The sequence below is a fragment of the Haliotis asinina genome, chromosome 9 (genome assembly GCF_037392515.1).
Source record: "Haliotis asinina isolate JCU_RB_2024 chromosome 9, JCU_Hal_asi_v2, whole genome shotgun sequence".
Lineage (NCBI taxonomy): Eukaryota > Metazoa > Mollusca > Gastropoda > Lepetellida > Haliotidae > Haliotis > Haliotis asinina.
The window spans coordinates 9,662,498-9,684,102 of NC_090288.1; the positions used below are offsets into that span (position 1 = coordinate 9,662,498).

The 21,605-nt window shown below is 37.6% G+C and overlaps 1 protein-coding gene across 3 annotated transcripts in view; it reads left to right on the forward strand.

The window, feature by feature from the left end:
* LOC137296110 (potassium voltage-gated channel protein Shal-like) overlaps nt 1–21,605 on the forward strand; it is an 85,738-nt gene that overhangs the window by 56,295 nt on the left and 7,838 nt on the right. Inside the window, exons 2-4 of one of the 3 annotated variants that reach the window (XM_067827791.1) lie at nt 12,736–12,898; nt 15,913–16,095; nt 21,097–21,264. In XM_067827791.1, coding sequence (XP_067683892.1) covers nt 12,736–12,898; nt 15,913–16,095; nt 21,097–21,264 — 514 coding nt within the window. The remainder of the gene's footprint in view (nt 1–12,735; nt 12,899–15,912; nt 16,096–21,096; nt 21,265–21,605) is intronic. The other 2 variants (XM_067827792.1, XM_067827793.1) reach the window with 2 other exon arrangements.

Below are 21,605 nucleotides of genomic sequence, written 5' to 3' on the forward strand. Positions count from 1 at the left end.
AATATATTGATAAAGAGATAGCCTTGACTAAACATTAGTCCCTGATGAAGTGGGACACACAGCTGTGCCATTATTCGAGTATTAATCACTTCCAATTCCGAGTTTCTGAGGTAGATTCAGTTTCAAACCACCAAACAGCCTTTAGGTTATAATTACCTCAACTCATGGAATATAAGGGCTCATTAACATTTTAAATTATATGCACAAAAGTATTATACACATAAGGATCATTGTTTAATTGAAATAATTATAGAAGCAAGCATGCAGTTAGCTTAGTGTTTAGAAGGAAGTGGTATTTACGCGGTAATCTAAAAATCTAAACGTCGTCCTTTGTGCGATTCCAACAAGATCATATGTATGTGTGTATGAATTAATATCACATGATGATACACAGGTTCGAGCGTTAGAATCACTGTGGCGGAACCTGTTACAAACAAATGAGAATTGGGAGAACATATTAAGTGTCGTTTTGACAGCGAATTTGTCTTACATTATTTGTTCAACAACTTTGTATCGTTGTCGCCACTGACACTGAACACTGAATACTGACATTGAATGTTGAATACTGACATTGAATATTGAATACTGACATTGAATATTGAATACTGACATTAAATACACGTCTCTGTATCCTGCATTTACAACTCGCCTGTGTCTTCATTACTCATAGGTTTGTATCAGTTCTTAATGTTATAGAATGTTTTGCTTAGAATGATGCAATAGGTTTGTAAATATGTTCTCTTCAATAGCTCACGGTTGTTCAGAATCTCAAAATATGCCCATTACTGTTGTAATGGCCAAGGTATTATGTGTCCATGTATCCATGGCAACGGGAATGGGCATCGATCTCTTCTACCCATTTTGTAGTCAGCTGCTATTTACACTCAACTTTGCAGTATATTTATCTCCAGTATTGCAGTACTGAAGGAAAAGTCAAAAGGAATCCCCGTATGTTCTAGATGTTGTAACGTAACGATGAATGCACATTGATTACAGAAACCCACAAGTGCTGGGAACCATCCTCGTTTCGAGTTTTGTCTTCTGATACGCTATAGATACAAATGCACGGAGAGGTTGATAAGGCTTGCAAGGAATGCTTTGAAGGGATGAGAGCACCTTTGCACTATCTGTATCGTAAATATAAAAAGTGCAGACTCACTCTGCAAACGTGCTACTTTAGAATATGAGTTCTTCTCCAGAGTTTCTGTTTGTGTGACACAACATGGATGTATTATCATATAAAGAAATAATAAAACAAAATAATAACTGGCAGTATGAACATTCTAAAAGGTTTTATTCATGAACACTGTAACAGTGCTTTAGACAACGATAATGATGATCATGATAATAGGAACGTGTTCTAGATAAGTACATGCAATATACTACAGTTCTAATAAACTCAACGGCATCATTAGTACGTTATAGTGGTAATTCGTTTACGCATGTCGACTAACATTACGCATGTCAACTGACATTACGCATGTCGACTAAACAAAACAAACAAAAAAACCCAGTTCGTCATACCTATAAGTTCGTTATATCTCCAAGTTCGTTATATCACTAAGCTCGTTATAAACGTGTTCGTTGTAAACGTGGTCAACACTCTATGGAACATACACAGAATGTATGTTATGAGTGTCTAGTGAATGCCAAGGATGACAGTGCCGTAAACACATTTCATTATCACGCATATATGTTGCTGTATTCAAGCATTTACGATCATACAATGACACTGAACATTGAATACTGACATTGAATACAAATATCATGATCACAAAGTGACTGCATAAAAGTCTACATATAAAAAAAACAATTAAAAAATCAATACAAATGTTTATGAATATTTTACAATGGTTTAATTTGAACACATAATGCATTACGTGCATTGCCATTTACATGCATATGTATACTCATGCATATACATGTGGATCATATGGATGAAAAAACAACCATGAGATAAAATGTCTATATGCCCAGAGGCAAAATACATCTTTTCATGGCTATTTTGTTCGTATTGAGCTGTATTTCTGTTGGGACCAAGGACAAGTAACTGCAGGAATTAAGCATGTTATTACTTACAACAACACTTGAAAGGTAATACCAAATATTTCGATGTTGTTTTTGAAACCTCTTGCACTGAACGGATAATTCAAGAGTTATCAACATGGCTAATTTCGTTGTTAAGACAATATTGGTTCCCCGTGCGTTCACACCGCCAGGACCAATGCCTGTGCGAATGCTTGCACGCTACTGTAGCATTGTGTTCAGCTAATGAAAGCCGCCGGCGTCCTTCTGCAGAGAACGAGTCTGAAGATAAGTCGTGACGTTATCGCTTACCACAGATAATAGTTATTATATTGGAAGGCTGATGGACATAGGGATTTAATCCACGCGCCAGCGCTACCTGCTGAGCGAGCTATCATAGTGATATAGCGCGATGTCGTGACGTCAATGGGTGAATTAGAACACGGCACGCGGCGGCCAGTGCGGTCACCGGGGCTGTGCGGCCATGTCAACCTTGAATAGAGCACAGACATGTTTATGCCCCTCGGGCATACTCCCAGTTTAGGAATTGCTGCAAATCTTACATTTTCCCGGATTTCTTTACTGAAAATACATTACCATATGTTTCTGTGACATGATATTAAATAAATCGGACAGGTATCGTGTTCATCCCGGTAGTCAGTTCTGATTAATGTCTAAATCGATTATCATCATGAGGCATTTAGAAACAATGATCCTAATAGGACACTGGATAAAACAATCATTTAGCGCTCATTGTTGTGATATAGAGTAAGGTTAATTATCTATAATCACCTTAGCGCCTTGAATGAATATGCGAGCATTCCGCATTCTTTACAGGGTATTTGTTTTAAATTGTTATTACCTTTTCTATTGATGACCGATTGTTTCTTCTAGTGGCATCTTATGATATCTTACGTGAGCGGTATAGAGATATTTCAGCAACATTGTTTTAATTGAATTAATTCCCATTTTCCAAATCACTTCAGTGATACCCGCATCTACATACATGGTGGCAGAGATTAAGCTTGTTCTGAACATCAGTTCTAAATGTAAGTCATGGGGAGGGAAGGAACTCACAGCAACGACTTTGGATTAACGCCAGTTCGATCCGTGTGCAAGACATATGACAGTGTGTCAGCTAAAAATAATCAGGATGCCTCAAGTGATACAGTTCCGTGACATTTCGGTGATATCCTCGCTAACATAGACGGCGTTGATGGATACAAATACCCATCAACAAAACATACATATGGTACAATATACTAAGTAATATAAAGTAATAAAAGGGTAGATATGTTTAAAATAGTATAGATTTCTCTCCATTAAGTTGAGAACGAAGTTCATTATAAATTTTATTAACCTACTCGTGACGTCAGAGGACATGTTTGCAGGACAAAAAGCCATTGTATTACAAGGGACTGATTCAATTTTACAGAGTGAAAATGAGTGCATTTAAACAGTCTGACCTGATAAGTCGGGAAACATGAATACATGCTGACACATCTATACAAATGGATCGAACGTTATTACTAGGTCAATATGCAAGAGTACGTTTTGGAGTTCATTAAATGGTGAACGACGCGTGTGTGACAAACCATATCGCACATAGGTTACACAGTGCTGATCTCGAAATAAATTCAAAGTGATAATGCATGTGTACATATATTAGTAAGCCATCATGTGGAAAATGTATGCAGTTTGATTTTATAACATGTAGTTCTGCATCAGGATAGACAGTGTTATCGGCAATGCCATGAAAATTGGATACTGTTTCATTTGAAAAAAATGGAATAATTAATGCGATTCAGGTGAATAGTTTTGTTCTGTCAGGGTTTGTACTGGTGGTGAGTATGCAGGTTGTCATACCATGGTATTTGATGACATACGTACGTACGTGTGTGTGTATGTATGTATGTATGTATGTATGTATGTATGTATGTATGTATGTATGTATGTATGTATGTATGTATGTATGTATGTATGTATGTATGTATGTATGTATGTATGTATGTATGTATGTATGTACGTACGTATGTGTGTGTGTATGTGGTGTGTGTATGTATGTGTATGTGTGTGTGTGTTCGTGGTGTGTGTGTGTGTGTGTGTGTGTGTATGTATGTATGCATGAATGTATGCTAAAAGGTTTACTGCGATATGCATCGTCTTCTCACATGCAGTTTAGCTGCTTGTTCACATATAGTATTTCTTGTAAAGTAAACAGTTTTCGAACATCCGAAGGATTATATGTGGTATAGTAAATATTCATTGACTACGACGCCTGCAACGAATTCTGCATTAGTTGGATAAAATATATGATTCAACATGAATTTGTATTTACAAATTCTCTCGTTGAGAGTTACCATATGCATCACGGCTATAGGTTTTTTTGTAGGTTCAGTTGGGATCATTTTGCCAGTTCCTTCAGATGTCCACATGTGCATTTGTTAAATACAGACATGTCACTTATTCATCCTGTTGCAAGTGTTCATTCCACATTGACAATTCAAAATATTTAGTAGAATTATGTTCAGTGTGGCATTTCTGATTGATAATTCAAAATATATAGTTGCTATGTTCAGAGGCGCAATACACATCGAACGTTTTATGTGTAATAATGTTCAGCGTTGCATTTTCAACGAGAATAATGTCCGTTGTTGCGTTTGGTATGGACAACGCAAATTGTTTATGAAGAAGATCGTTTATTGTTTAATGACATTAACGATGCACATTTTTATCTGGAGTGATGTTCAGTGTTGCATTTTGCTTTGAAAATGTACAATATTATGTAGAATAAGGTTCCTATGTAAACAAGGTCTTATTGCGCCATATGTTTGTTTCCTGTTTCACGTATATGTGGCAGTGCCTAGACAGCCTGCAAGTACATAAACAGAAGATACCTTGGAAGGGGCTCTACAGACCTTTGTTTGTTGGTTTGCGAGGATCGGGTTAGATCAAAAGAACTCTACCCAGAGAGTAACGATAAGGAATCGCGAGGGACGAGACAGAGCAGCATTGTAGTATAGCTTCATATGTGAAGGCGAAGGCGTGTTGGTAGCGGAGCGAGTGTTCCTCACCATACGACTAGAATGAAAACAGCTGTCAACGTTCATTATGAGATTGGGTAGCTGACTATCAGGGGAACATACAATATATATTTCAAAGATGTTGAGAGTGTATGTTTGAACGAAATGCAAGATTGCTTCCCTACGCAATGTGGTGTTGGAAATAGAAACTTGACATAGTCTTGTGTAGATGTATACAAATACTACAAAGGTCAGAGCAGCATTTGAGTATGTTCAGCGCAATCTAGGTAAAGCATAGCTCAAAGCCACGAGACGTTGTGATATTATTTAGAAAGATCAGACTTAAGAGTGGCGATGGCATCTCAATTTAGACAATGTGGTCAATGAACATACGACACTAAATGAACTGGTTTGGAAATTATGTGTTTTATTGATTTACATTTAGAGTTATGAAAAGAACATTAAATACCGTGATAAATTTGCGACAGCTGACAAGCAGATATCTGACCAACCACTGACAGGCATTCAGGAAGTAACATCGCGTTAATGAATATATAAAATTAAGCTTAGTATTGCATACGTGAAATAAAACTATTGACAAATATTTTGTAAAGTACCATGATAGCATTATGAATATACAGTATGTAATCTTAGTGACTGAAACCACATTACGTGGTAAGGTTGGGCGTATTTTGTCAGAAAGACACCATCCAAAATAACCAATGTACATTATATATTAACGTATTGGCGAACGTGAAATCCACCTATTCGCGAAATACGTAATTAGGGAGAGAACAAAATATTGCATGTAATCCGTCTTAAATCTGATCTTTGTTCTTCCAATACGAGAATGGGTGTCGCATCATCAAATATAGTGCAATACATTTGCCAGGTCGGAATCAGAAAACATCAGTCTATATCCATATTCCATTATTCCATAAGAAATGCTTCCAAATTAGCAAAATCGACGCAAGAATATTTCTTTCTCGTGGGTGTAATGTGTTTCCACAAACGCTTTTGTTGCATTCAGGTAGAAGAAAATGAGTTATCCTCGATTTGTAGACGGTCAACGCACACGGAGCTCAGTCTTATATTGGTGCTTCCTGCCTAGCGTGGATTTCGCACTACAACGTTAAGACTGGTGTATCGATTTGTGTGCTCTCAGGTCATATTCTCCCTGGCTGCGTCTGTTTCGGAGTGTGGGGTTCAGATACAACTGACAATGCATGGCAGTAAAAAAACGGACTTTGGAATGGATGATTTATGTCCCTCTGCGGTTTTTTGTGACGTAGGCAAGGCTCCGGTTTGGGAGTTATTTAGGAGATTGGAATTTATAGCACTGATAGCTCTGTGATAGATTTACATTGTATACGCTTTTAGTTTCAAAATAACCTCATTGATTATTAGTTTATCATGATATTCCCGAGCGATTCAACGAATTACAATATTTAAGAATATGGAGGCCTCGCCATATAGCTTCTTAAAATTCCTAAAGGTTGTGTTGAATCCTGATTTGCTGATGTCTCCGTATGTATCTTGTTGGAGAGGGTTGTACTGACAATTTCTTGAGGGCCCAAACATACTACGAACCTTGACCTTTTGTTTCGAAACGTTCGTACCCCTAAGAATTCGTAAGTTTGATCATACCCAGTGTGTTAAGAATAGGCTTACGTAGTGTGTAGAAACGGTGAAATTAGCTAACCAGGTCAACAGACAGCGTTTAGGTTGCGTTGACCTGAGGTTTACATCGGCAAAATTTCAGACATATATAGACGAGAACAAATCTGATTTCATGCATATTTTCCACAACGTTTAGAATCAGGTGCCCTCACTTAAGACTATACGGTATACGCATTAATTCAGATTTTATAAGAGTAACTTTGATGTTATGTGAAGTTATGTGTAGGACCATGCTATGTGTAATGAACAGTTTTCTGCTGATGAGTCGAGAAAGTTAGTTTCGGTGATTTCTGACTTGTGTCATGAAATGGTTCTCTGTATGTTTGTCGATGTATATGCCTGACGTATGCTGTATGTTTGTCGATATATATGCCTGACTTATGCTGTATGTTTGTCGATATAAATGTATATGCCTGACTTATGCTGTATGTTTGTCAATGTATGTGCCTGACTTATACTGTAAGTTTGTCGATATATATGCCTGACTTATGCTGTATGTTTGTCAATATATGTGCCTGACTTATGCTGTATGCTTGTCGATATATATGCCTGACTTATATTGTAAATTTGCCATGCATGTAAGTGGTACATCTTGAACAACACCTACAACATATCGACGTCATCACAACGCCTCAAGATGTGAAAAATGCCCGCTAATATAACAGTTGGCGGACACAGTAGAACGTAGGCCGCAGACGAAGCTATAGGGCATGATAAACCATCAGACAATACAATGCATGATTCCCCACGGGAAAACCAATGATTTGCTTTAAAGATGAGCAGTTTGGAAAAAGGTAGAAATAAATCTCAGATTCTTGCATAGCTCACGACAAGGCTTGCAACTGCCTGATCGGAATAATTCAATAACCAGGTTTTCCTCCATCACTTTCAATTGGATTCAGATGACTCCGTCTGATGACTTCAAACATCTCTCTGGTCACGTTGCCGCCGAATTCGGCCAACTTCTGGGTCAGTGATGCTTGCACATTTGCTCTGTTTGGCACAAAAACAAGATCTGTTTGATCGAACAACAGGTCATATTGGACTACGATGCAAACATTATTTGCTTCAGCAACAACCAACACGGTCAGGTCCCAATGCAGGACCTTCTGACCTCCATGGCAGCGTCTTCGACAAACCTGTCTACTGGATTGTGTGGCGGGCAGCTAGTCAACATTTTTTTTTAGCTCTGATTGAGCATCTCTCATATGGGTATGTTATAGCCTGGCTTTCTCACCAACAAATGGTTTAAGGTTTCACACTGTTGTTTTGCAAACAAGTAGCGCTATGACATTAACGGTTTGTGATGCAAGGGTTCCGCCTCTGACGATTACCTCGTGTAGAGATGCTGCGCCTGGGAAGGGAAAGTCTACATTGAAGATCAATGATGCCACCGACATCCACCGTGTCAAACGTTGTACTTTCAGCAAGCTGTGACGTGCAATATGCCAGCTTGTTAGCTGGGCTAAATCCGCCAAGGATTGCACGAACTATCCACCACGCATAGTTGGTAGCAAGCACAAATAGTGTTCCCAAGGCTCCAAATGCAGAAACTGTTTTATGAAGTATCTGCACCAAATGGTATTAATAAACATACTATTTGTGAAGCAAACAAAAAGTAAATACAATGTACAATAAAATGCATTTTGAGTCTGTTGGTACAGAAGGAATCGTTTATCACAGTCTCAAAAACAGAAATAAATGCATGGTGTAAATAGGTGGATAGGAAATTTGTGGACAAATCCATATTCCTTCAAGAAAAGGAAACGAAACTCGGTGATCTTTAAGATGAACATCAATTATGCTTCAAGGACAGAAATATCAATACGTATCACCGTATCCACCAGTATCTGTGTATCAGCGCTTCCCGATTCAACGCAGATGTTCTGTACTGTAGCACAAACTTCATGTCATTTCCCGACTGGGACATTTATATACATAATAACTATCGATTTTTAACGCCTTCCCTGTCCCTGCACGGTGTCTTTATGCTGTTGTACACCATCAATACACTGTCTAGACTATATTTAACAGCATACATCCTTCACAATATCAGTTGTGGTGGGCGCTTAGGATCTGGTCATGCTCCAAGTGGTTCTTGAAGGGACACAGGGATATGAGGAAATTACCAATTATACGGGTGCCATTGAGCAGTGTCCTGCTCATGTTAAACTCAACACTTTGATTTGTTCGTTATTTTTGGCTCATTGGTCTTGCAGTATGTTTAATAGTTCTATCATCTCTGTTGTACCTTGTTCTACATACGATTTCACTTCCAATATGTGAAGAAGGTGATGCAATACCGCATGACCTTTTGCAGGGGTCACTTACACAGGGATTTGTAACGCAAGAACTCAGGTTCTTCCTATTATGTATGGCATTTCTTTCATTCCTTGCAGAAGATCGGTTTTGTAAATGAAACAGTTCTCTCTAGCTTTTCTCATGCTATGTAGATTGCCAGTCTCCCAGCGAGCATAATACTGCATACCGACGCGCCTCAAATACTCCATATAATTCGTATGATGATGAAATGAGTGTGTGTGTCCAGAGAGAATTATCCGCAGGCATTTCGAGACACGGCACCATGCTCAGATACCATTTCCATTGTGCGGATCCTCATATACCTTAAGCCGTTTCATTTGTGTAAGAAACGTTTGCTATATGCAGACAGTGTGTGGTTAAGGGATCGGTGTCTCCAATTAATTACCTTGTTTTCTTGTGTTTGTTCTTTGTCAGCTGTTTGGACTCGTTAATCAGTTGCATTACATCCATGTAGGAGAACCGGTATAGGGTGTCCCCGTTTGCCACATGTTGCAATTAGCGGAGCTACAGCAAATCACCCATTGATCACACCGACTGATGAGAAAGGCATGATGAAGGCCGGGCCTTTCCGTTAGAATTAAGGCTTAGTTTACAAGACCTAACCAAGCTAATGATAGCGGTTCTGCATCGACATGAATGCTGTCTGATTGATCCTTTTTCCCTAGTTGGGAGCGACGAAAAACAAACCGGAAAACGTATGTTGTATGTGACATTGTATACGAAGGTTCCATTTGTATTGTTGTTGCTGGTGTCTGACCCAGGAGATTGATCATATGGTAATTAGAGATACAAATATCTGTACATCAGAAGCTGGATTGTTCGCTCATCAATAGCAAGTGTACTTGTTTATGCATTGTGCGTGTGCTACCTTGTATTTGGTTAAGAGAACGTTATATAGGTAAATATAACAAGAACAAAAATTGAATCTTGTGAGCAATGTGATTCCAATACCACATATAATGTTAAAAATATTAAAAGGTAGGTGTCCAGTTCCTAGAAATAGTTGTTATAATGTGGGTTCTCTTATTTGACACCTGGTGTCAAAGTGTGTGAATGTTGTTTTCAGGCAGGCAAGCAAGTTATTCATGTAGCCGATGGATAAATATTGAAATCAAAGCCAGATAAATGAATTATAGATGGCTTGAGGAGTGTTCGCTATTTGGGTATCCATTTGTGAAACTGCAGCCGTCGATTCGTAGTTGTTTCATGTTTGTTACCAACGTTTTTGTGCGTTTGATCCATTTTGGCTCCATACCAGAATTACAAAAATATTACAAAGGCATGGGTTTGGGGTCTGTGATTAAATGCAGCATGCACGCGAAACGTGTCCTTACACATACGTTAATATCAATACTGTGAAGACATTGTCAGTTTAAAATATTATTTGAAGGGCTTCATACATTTTACATGTGTACTGGCACTGGCCATCATGTGACACTGGCATCGTTGCTTTACAACAATTTACATGCAGTAAATGGATATCTTGAAAGATGCATGAAAACATGCATCTGTAATGCTAGAAATGACATGTTTGGACTAAGTCCATACCGTTTTTGGTTCCATACCGTTGCCATGGTTTTTGCGGCACTTGGACATGGTATTTTTATCTCGTGCAAAATTCCATTTGTTTTCAGTGCTTTCAGTCTACCCATGCTATGGCATTTCTTATTGATGCTGTTTACTGTTCCCCTTCCGTTCATCGAAGAACATTTCAGTAATGTTAACATGTGTCATGGAACACCAGCCATGTGTATAGAAGCAGAGGCCAGTGTCATTTGGTGTCTTGAATGAAACTGGTGCAGGCTTTAATCAAAGTGTTAACGCTCAGCTCAGATATTAAGTTTCTGGTGAGACAGGCGTATTTAACAATATTACTGTTGACAATAACTGTATGATTTTATGACAACAATTATAATATTCATACAATGTTTTTCTTACCCTTCATTCGTGAACAATGCATAGCAATGACAACGCAAGTTTTACTAACAGTCTCCTGAATGGTGCCTGGCAGAAGTTCAAAGACTACCGTCAGCTGAGTTACTTCAGGCATATGATTCACTCTTTTCATATTTTCTTACAGGTATTAGTTTGGTAATAATCAAAGCATTATCTTTTTTATGGTTGCTATGGTAACCATGTGTGGAGAAATTGATCATGCCGGTTTTAGATTTATATAATCAGATATTGAATATAGTGAACATTACAATCAAGACAAAATTTCGTTTTTTGTCTTTAGGCTTTGATAAGTGTGAAACAGAGGGATAAGTTCTTGCCAGCGGTAACAGACTTGTCCGTTATTGTGCTTGGTTTGTTTGACAGAAAAACGTTGATAGGATTACTGAATACAGTAGTCTACACTTTTGTTTTTTTGTTCTGCCTTATTAGGTCGAAGCCGACATGCTAACTGAAATATTTCACAAATATTTTTTGGGAGGAATAAACCAATGCCATACACAGTGCATATTGGGCCTGTGATCCTGGTCTAGTTCAAAGATGCCCGATTCTTGGTGTTTTAGATACCCGAAATAATGTGACTAATGTGTCTTAGTCCACCCAGCTGTGAGTGGGTACCTCGTAAGGATGGGAACGTCACATTAACTCGTTTCGCCTAGTGGTTGGGGGAGTTGTACCATCCCCAAGGAGTCGAGATGAGTAATACGATGCTGAGACTGATATCTAGTGATCGTTGGAAAAGTACCAGCATCGTCAACACGTACTAGTTGCGTGTATATGTGCGTTATGTAAATATCACATAAAATAATTTTTGAAATATTGTCAACTTAGGGAAACATTTTCTACTCTACTCTCAATACCAAGTTGTGTGTATCTTGCAGAAATACACGAACATACTCGACAACTGCAATGCGATAACTAACTGTGTGGTTTATGCATATCTGTGCATGACATTTGGATAAAGATCAAACCACATAACAAATGAAACATATCTCTTACATAGTCTAAATATTGTTGTACATTATGTTCGTAAATTTTATACGGTAATATTCAATGTCTCCTTGTTGCAATAGCGAATACAATATTGTTTGAGTGTTGAATAAAGTCTATATAATAGATAGTGGCATAACAGCGTCCGTGTACAAATGTTTGGTGTGTAATTAATCAAACCTGGACCTGTCAATCCAGTGACACATACCACAGGCATCGATCTAAGGATCTGGAAGTATTATATGCATCATGTGTATCCATGCTCATATTCTTGTCGTACTTTCCTGAATACAGCTTCTGTTTTATGATGCAAATAATCTAACGCACGGAAGTAGTTGTCAGATAGTATCACATTTAAGATATAGTTTTCCAGATAACAAACAACGATGGCAGTTATGAGTCCTTCGGGAGGTTAACGCCACACAAACAACGTCAAAGCACATACGCCTTAGGATGGTCTGTTCGTTCAGTTCAGCACATTACCTTAAAATAGTCTTAAATATACCATCATACCAGGCAGTCTGTATAGTTGAAACCATTGAACCAACATATCTTATATCCCTCCATAGATTGCTATACGCTTTACACGTTTGTAACTGAATTGAATGCATTTGAGCTGAATGTGTTTAACTTAATGTATTGATGAGCTGAATTCAGTTTGGAGCCGAATGCATTGATGAGTTGAATGTATTGTTGAGCTGAATTTATTTCCTATGTGCTTATTGTCCGTCTTTCTTTCCAGTTATGGTGACATGGTGCCCAACACTATTACGGGGAAGATTGTAGGAGGTGTGTGTTCTCTCAGTGGTGTGTTGGTGATTGCTCTGCCCGTTCCAGTTATTGTGTCCAACTTTAGTCGCATCTATCATCAAAATCAACGTGCCGACAAGAGGAAAGCTCAGAAGGTATGTCCGCTCTGGCCAACAAGGAATTTTTGAATGGAAAACATCATACGCTGAACAAATGTGTCTGAGAGCATGTGTCTGTGACTCACTATTAATTAGAGGCGATACCAAGGTATCTTTCCAGAAAAAGTTGAACATATCATGAACCACCAAAGGCAGGTCAAGCAATTATACCTGAATAAACACATGAATATGTATTGTTGGCATAAAGTACAAATCAAATGAGGAAAACAAAAATTCCCAAACATTGTGATCAATTATACGTCACATTTAAAAAATGTCCACATGTTTTGTATGTCTTACTACGACATGATATGCGGTAAACTGTATCAAACATGTGATCAAGAGTCGTATTCATATAAATAAAATCACACTTGGGGTAACCAGGCTGGCATCCATGCATCTTTCTTGCCATAATGTGTTACACCTCGGTTGTCTATGCGAATCAAGGCGATGAACACGTGGTCTCATTCACCGTCAGTAACAGTGCAGGGTGCGACCCCTCGTCGGTACCAGGATCCGCTGCATGGTGATCATATCTGACGACAGTAAAAATACTTTACCGTTGCTAACCATGACAGGTGATATTCTAGATGGTAGATAGTTTTATTGCATGATCAGAAACATTTGCTTCCAAGTGAACCACAGGATATAGTTATCCCAAGCCAGTCGTCAATTTAAGTATAGTGAAAGTATAGTTAAAAGTCCAAAAAGGCATAACCACTATAAAAACATATTTTTAGAAATAAACAGAATACATGTTTATATGGACATACATAGTATAATGAACACACAGTTGTGAAAACAGTTAAAACATTATCGTACACTTCTTCAGATAAAAATGGAAAGGAATTGTCTGCTGGTCTTGTCACAAAAATAGAAAACATACAGCATTACAATGAGACTTACTTTTGCCTGTAATGGTTAAACATGAAAAAAGAACACCGGACAGGAGAATGCGCCAACCCTTCTCTGTATAAGCTAGGTCTGAATGAACGACTCAACCATATTTGACATGACGACAATTCCCGTCGCGCCAAAGAAGAAACGCTCGAGCCATGAGATTAATTAGTATAGCTCAGAGAACCGGAATACGCTCCTTTAGGATCTCACACAATAGGCAGTTGTGGAAGACAGCAGCGTCCCCACTACCTCTCCACAGCCTCTGGCAACCGTTAGTCTCCAAGGATCCAGATCCTGTCAGTTGGTGCCAACGAGCTAGCGAAACCGCCCCCAATCATGAAATTTTAAAACCACGGAACAGTTGGACACACATAAACATGTTTAGCAGAGTGTAGTGTTCATTGTGAACCGTAGACCATTAGTCAAGGTATATGTCGTATGACAGTGACTACGGGTTAACGTACAAATTGTCATTCCTGCAATTATTTAGTTAACTACTTGCAAGAAAATCCTTTACGCTTGGCGTACCATTGTTTAACTATGGAGCAGACACCTTCATGTCAGTGATCTTTAGTTGATTGAGTACAGTCAGTCACTTGTTCCCTCCCTATGAATTAAACAATTGCTTGTCAATATATTTCGTCAGACTCTCATAACTGGGTTGCCGGTCCGTGTAGAATGCCTCTTACTCGCGAGGATCGTATGTTTCTGAGCATGAAATTAAATTTGGCAGCAGCTCGTGTACGTCAACATTCCCAGATGCTGCGTTAATTGTCAATACATCTTCAAATACTAGTGGTAATTAGGGTCGTTAAACTACTTCGACTTTCAGGGCATGGTGTAAGGGAGATAACCTGCGTTCTTATTCGTGCTGTTGTAAATCCGTGAACTCAGTTATGAAAAATGTTATTCAAGGGAATAGTTTTCCTGGGATATGAAACTGCATAACGTACTCATAAGTATTAGTTCGTGAATAAAAGCTATTCTGGAATCTGCTATTCTATTGCTATTTCACGAACTAAAACTATAGGAAATGTTCTCTACAACGTGTTCTTGTGTGATCGGACTTCGGGTAGGTTAATGAGAGGCTTGTTGGCTTGTACTGGGTTCAACCTGGATAATACAAGCCATGAACGTATTTGACTACTGTCAACCTCGAAATAAATTCTATGTAAACAAAGATTATTTTCATAGCTCCAAGTTCTGTATTCCACACATCCATACTTCAAGAACACAATATGAAAATATTGATCAGCAGCTGAAGTGATTACATCATACCGGAGATAATTTCAAAATTACGTTAATGACATCTCATTGCTTGGAAGCATCCTATATGTTTTCCACTGATCACAATGTGTTAATATAATGACTGTCATTAGCAGAAGAAGTATTTATAGGACAGAATGCAGGATGAAAGAAGCGTTCAATGATTGGATGTGAATATGAGCACGCAATTATGAATATCAAAAATATGACGTGATTGGCATATTTTTCTGAATGGTCCGACGGGTAGCACATTATACGTTCATCTTTTCTCGAACACCTGGTGTCGCTTGATAAACACATTATGTCATCGGATTAGTACAATGATCTTTTTTTTAGTAAGGGTTTTGCAAAGGCTTCCGTTGCTTGTGTTTGGCGTCTGGATTCCAACAAGGCAAGGCAAAATATCTGCCTTCACTTGCCAAGCGTTAAATTGTGAAACTTTGTTTGTGTTTGGTCAGATCGAACAAATTTACATTATTACACATCTAATATTTTACACAGCCTATATTTCCTTCATGTGCATCCTTGTATTCCCTTTTACGCCATTTGAATGTGTTTGGAAGTAAGAGTTTAACGGTCAGTCTATTGGACTTGTTTGACACATGTCATCGGTTCCCAGTTGCGCAGATCGATGCTCATGTTGTTGATCACTGGATTGTGGAGTCCAGTCTCGATTGTTTACAGATAATAGCTGGAATATTGCTGAGTGCGGCGTAATACTAAACTCACTCACTCATTGTATTGGATGCACATGGAACAATGATGGAACAATGATGGTACAGAATTCTGTTTCAGTAACATTCGGACATTACGGGAGTAATAGTACTCTCATTTTATTCTCACAGAAAGCCAGGTTGGCACGCATTCGAATGGCAAAGAATGCTAGCGGTGTTGCCTTCCTGAACAGTAAGAAACGGGCTGAGGACATCAAGATGGCGGAAGAAAGCGGATTAGAGTTGGACGAATACAAGGAGGACATATTTGAGATGCAGCACCACCATCTGTTAAGCTGTCTGGAGAAGACAACGGTAAGTGAGCCTGCAGTATGCAATCGGCATATTACTCATGATCTTTGTATATATTGCCTGTCCACTGTGTGATCCTGTTCTTGTGTACTATCTGGTTTTGCTTGTGTGCAGTTAGTTGTGTCAGTGATGAAACATGACTGTGTCTTTAATGAACGCTATATCATGTATGTAATTATCAGTGTCAACATGCTGTGTGTTGAGCAAACAAATGAATGTCATTAAAGGTCTTTTACCATCATGACTTAATTGGAACCCAGATGTTCCAGTGTTTGTGTGGGGAATTCAAAGACACAATCTATTTCACCATTCCTGTGTATATATGTTGACAGAGATAAGTCGAGTTCGTTTCAATGCTTGAAAGTTATTTCGCGTTTCACATTTGAGTATTGCACTAGCCTGACATAGTTTCACAATAATTCTATATACTCGCAAAGTGTTTGAATTTATTTTTATTTCCGTAGATATCTTAATGTGACTAATTTATTTTCTGCATCACGCGAGTTTGCCTAGTGTGTGTTAGCTGAGCGGGCTATCATCTGTTTGACATTGAAATAATTTTAAGTTTTCTCGTGAAAAGAATTTGATATGAACATATTGTTTTGATATGCACACTTGCAGATGCATCGTTTCACGTAAATGCATGTTATTAATGCATTCAGTGAAATTGTAGTGTGTGGAATGCCAATACTTATCAGGTAAACGATTATGGATGAATAATTAGAAATATTTTCTGTTGTGATTCCATAGATGACATGACATAGTGATATACAGTTATAAGCGTACAGCATAACTTGAGTGTTAAAACACTATCACTCGTATCTAATTTGTATAATAAGATATATTTCGCAGGATATATGTGTATCCACTTCGTATGTTGGTATATTCATGTAGCACACAGTATATCGTATATACATATCCATAAATACTTGAAAATATCTCATCAATGGAGCCCCGAAAAATCTAAAAATATGTACCTGCAAATAAGCGAATATGCCCTTCATAATATTATTCCATTTATATCGCTTGGAACATTGATGCGGATATCTTCAAGCATTTGAATTATTTGTATAATGAAAATATATACATATATATGTGTTTAATACTTGTCGTTCGTTTCAGCCATATAGTATGTATAGCTTATGTTAGACATGACTAGATCCTGCATGATCCCGACCCATGTTAACATGTCATGCATGGTGTACAGACATCAAACAATACCATCCCAATCCAAGAATTACCTTACAATTTAAACAATCACAAAAGCTTTTTTAAAATAACCACATACACTGGTACATCTATAGGTACAACGACGACAAGCAAATAATTTTAGTAATAGAGTTAAATATGTATGTACAGATATTTAAAATATGTAAGCGGACGACAAACATGTAAATATTTGCACTTGAGTGAGCATTTGTAATCATTTGATGCACACATCGATGGTTCATTTACAATAGGAAACCTGTAATATATGTCTGCACGTACAGACATCTAGACACGATTTAAGTGCCAGTGAATAAAGGCTCAGTATTCAATGGTAATTTGATTATCATCTTATCATTAAATCTAACATAATTATTTTTGAGGACCATGAAATATATATGTTAAGCGTAGTAAATTCAGTAGAAGCGATACCATAACCTTCAACAGAGTGCAGTGAGATTGTGTGAGTGAAACATATTCAATACGAACCCGAATGTACCTGAATATTCTTACAAATTTTCTTTAGTGCCATTTCTATGCTATATTACCACTACATTTAGTTCTTATGCTGTCCTAAACCATTCAAGACTCTAGCTAACTGCATTAGATATCTCTTTACATGTGTATTTTTGCCTCTGATCTTCGTCTCTTTTTAATGGACATAATTCACCATGTCCAACGCTGTAATCCTCCTGATCACAATTTGATATAACTCTATATCTACTTAGTCACCATTGTGTTATCCTAAATCTGTATAACTACTGGCGAAATTAGGCATAATGAATTCCTGGCGAAAAGTACTACAATGGTTATGAATAATGTTTGAATATTTCCTTTGAAGAATAATGTCACGATCTAGGAACCTCCAAAGATCAATTCCAGGCGAAACCATTATCATATTCTGTGATAACATTAACTATAATTCCTTTGAAGAATACGTTAAGGGACTTTAAAGAAATGGTGACATATATTTGCACATATACATAGTTGGTCCATATTCAAACCTCCAATGGAGTCACACCCCGTAGAAGTGGCAATCTGCACCCCTCCTCTCCCTCCTCTCTGTAGACAAATATCTTATCTGTTTTCCGTCACTGCATTGTGTACCTGACTGGTATCCTATGAAAGCTGTCTCTAATTTTATTCATCATTCTCAGTGATATTTCATTTAAAAGCCTGTCCCTGCGTCCGCATTCTAAATAACGCTGATTATTTATTATTATTTTATATGAATAATAACTTTTTTAATCCGAATGCTATGTACCTGGATTTTTTTCTAAGGTTTAACGTATTATATTTGCTTCAGTTGCTTGTGCAGTCGAAATGTTTAAACATGCTGACCTGCTATACATTTGATTCGAGACAGCTGTCATGCTTTGTAAATTTGCAATGTTGTAATAGCCTAAATGTGAGACTCTATGTGGAACATACAAATATATATATTTCTGTATTTCTTATGAATATATTTGCCCATAGAGCCTCATCCGATATACATTGTCATCAGTATGCAGTAGACATTTGTCCCCAGGGACAAAACGTCATGTTACAAAAGTTTTATCAAAACGTCAAAGCCAAAACTGAAGCTTCGCATTGTCGGTTGAAAATTTTGTTTTGCAGCCAGTTAGAAAGTTTGTGTGCAATAGATAAAAGCTATTGCACTCGTTAGTATGGGTGTGACTCCCCGTCCCTTCCCACGACCCCCATCCCAGCGCCTGCCGTGGAGAACTAAACTCGTCTGATACTTACGACAGTAGTGGTTTGAATCAATAGATAAGGAATACACTGTAATACAAGGTTCACGTTTGTGCGTTTGAGATGTTGTGCCTTGCAAACACTTGAATGGGTTGCACGCATTTACCCACAGTATCTATTCACATTTGTTAATATTACTGTCATAGGTATCTAGTTGACGCAAGTAAGGAAATAGAGAGGGAAAGGTTGTCAATCATTCTAACAAGTAAAGTACTGAGATCAGGAGAGTAATAATTGGGCTTTCTGAAAGAAAGGATGAAATTGGAGTTATACAGAATGGAGTTATACACAATGTTGGGGCATTAGTAACAAGAGAGTAAATAGGAAAAAAGTCAGGAATATTTGGATAAAAGTCTTGATGAGAACAGGAATATGATTTGTAAGAATAAACAATATTGGAACATTATTTCAACAAGAAGGAAAAGTGAAAGAGAAGGGGAGGAGTACTGTCATGAGATTTCATTATTGAAAAGGAAAACGTTCTTAAGAGTGTGAGACAAAAGGATAATGTCATGAGATTTCATTATTGAAAAGGAAAAGGCAACCGAAAGGAGACACCTTTTGAATTGTGCTTTGAATGAATTTTAACGATTTAAACATAAGACAATCGTTTGCTGATATTTCTAACTAATGCCAGATAGGCAGAAAGAAAGGCAACCCTGGGATGTTAGTTAGACAAGAACAAAAAGTTATGATAACCAAGGAAAGTTATTCAGTAAAGAAGTATCAAAACGTAAGGTTGGAATACCAGTCGTAAAAAGGGAGAAAATATAAGAACAAATATGGTCACTTGAGCCTTGACGAGACAAAAAACGATATTTAGATGTTAGCTTTACAATGCAAGCACTGACAGAAGATCCAGGAAGGTTACAGTAATGGTTTCTAGTTATGACAATACCCGAAAGGGATTCAGAAGGGAATATTAGACAAGAAAAATGAAGGAATCAAAGAACACACAAGAACAAGAAGGAAAAGATTGTTTGAGATTTTACATTCAGGCGAGAAAATGTGAGCACAACGAAAACATAGTTTGAATTGAGCTGATGACGTTAAAAGAAATGAAATACAATTAACTTAGATATGAAACAATGACTAGACAATACTTTCCACTGGAAACAATAACTAAAAAAATAGTTTGGTGTTACTTACTTCTAAAGGGAAACGAAATATGATGACAGAGAACAACGGATGATATTATCAACAGAAATATGAAACGTTGAAGCTCAGTATATTTTATTGGCAGGAAAACTATTGTGAATAAGAAAGCAAATAATACTGTCTTTTTTATTTTAACCAGAATAGGAAAATACGATAAATGAAAATGCTACAGACACATTTCTATAATCATAAGAAATGTCTACAGAAAAATTCTTATTAATTTATTAATTTTAGTGTTGAAGAGAACCACAAAAGAAAAAGGATAAATTATGGATTTCTGAAATAGCATTGAATAATATCAAGAAGGATATGTAGGGAACCTGCTGGGATTGTTTCAAGAAGACAAATGAGTTGAAGCATGCTTATTATGCAGTACACCTAACCTGGCGCATATATACATGCATGCTAACCACCGAAGTAACATACATACAACAACACCCTAGATTATACAGTGTATAACATCTACATTCCATTAATATCACCACCCTAGGCACAATGGCACAGTGGTGTGTTTGGAGCCTGATAACAGTGGCCATGCAAGCCAAATACTGGCGTGAAAAGAAGCATTCTGCGTTGTTTAAGATATGGAAGAATTAAGATTAAGATGACGACGCATTTTCCAAATAATGCTACAAAGGCAAATTAGTTTACTTTCATACATATCCTACTGGAATGGAAACAAAATACACTGGATAATCTACAAACTTACAAAGAACAAAATTATGAAAACTAATTGCCCGTAGACAAACTCAACATTAATCTAAGCCTGAGAGTAGTTCCTACCCTAAGGGCAGTTGTTGAGTTGAGCCTAGATCACCACAGTGACAGAAATCCTGCCTGGCGTGGCCATCTAAACACAAGTGACGAGAAGTTCTTCTGTCACTACAGGATCGGGAATTCACAGAACTGGAAATGACATTTAATGGAGCACCCACCAAGCCATCAGAGACCCCCCCTCCGTCTCCCGATCCCTCCCTGGCCTCGTTACAGAGACGGCGAAATACCGGTTGCTGCGCACCCAGGTTTTCACCACATCGAAGCTTTCTTGTAAATAAAGTAATTAAAATAAGAGTAGATTTTTACGGTTTGCTTCAGTTAAAACTTTGATTATACGCACGTCTTTACAAATTTCTTGCACAGTGATTCTTCTTTTAATTTCTATAGTAAATACCAATCCATGTCAAATGTAGACATAGAATTTAGTTTCTAGTTTAGTTTGTTCCCAGTGAGAAGGTAAGTTCTAAGTTAAGTGGAATCTTGCTACAATGAATCTTGTTCAGTCTGCTTTCTGGATGATCTGAAATTTCAAAATTCGTCTCCTCTACCAGAGGAGACCCTGAAGCATGCACGTACTCAATATGTATTTTCTACATCATGCACAATTTGGGAAATGTTTG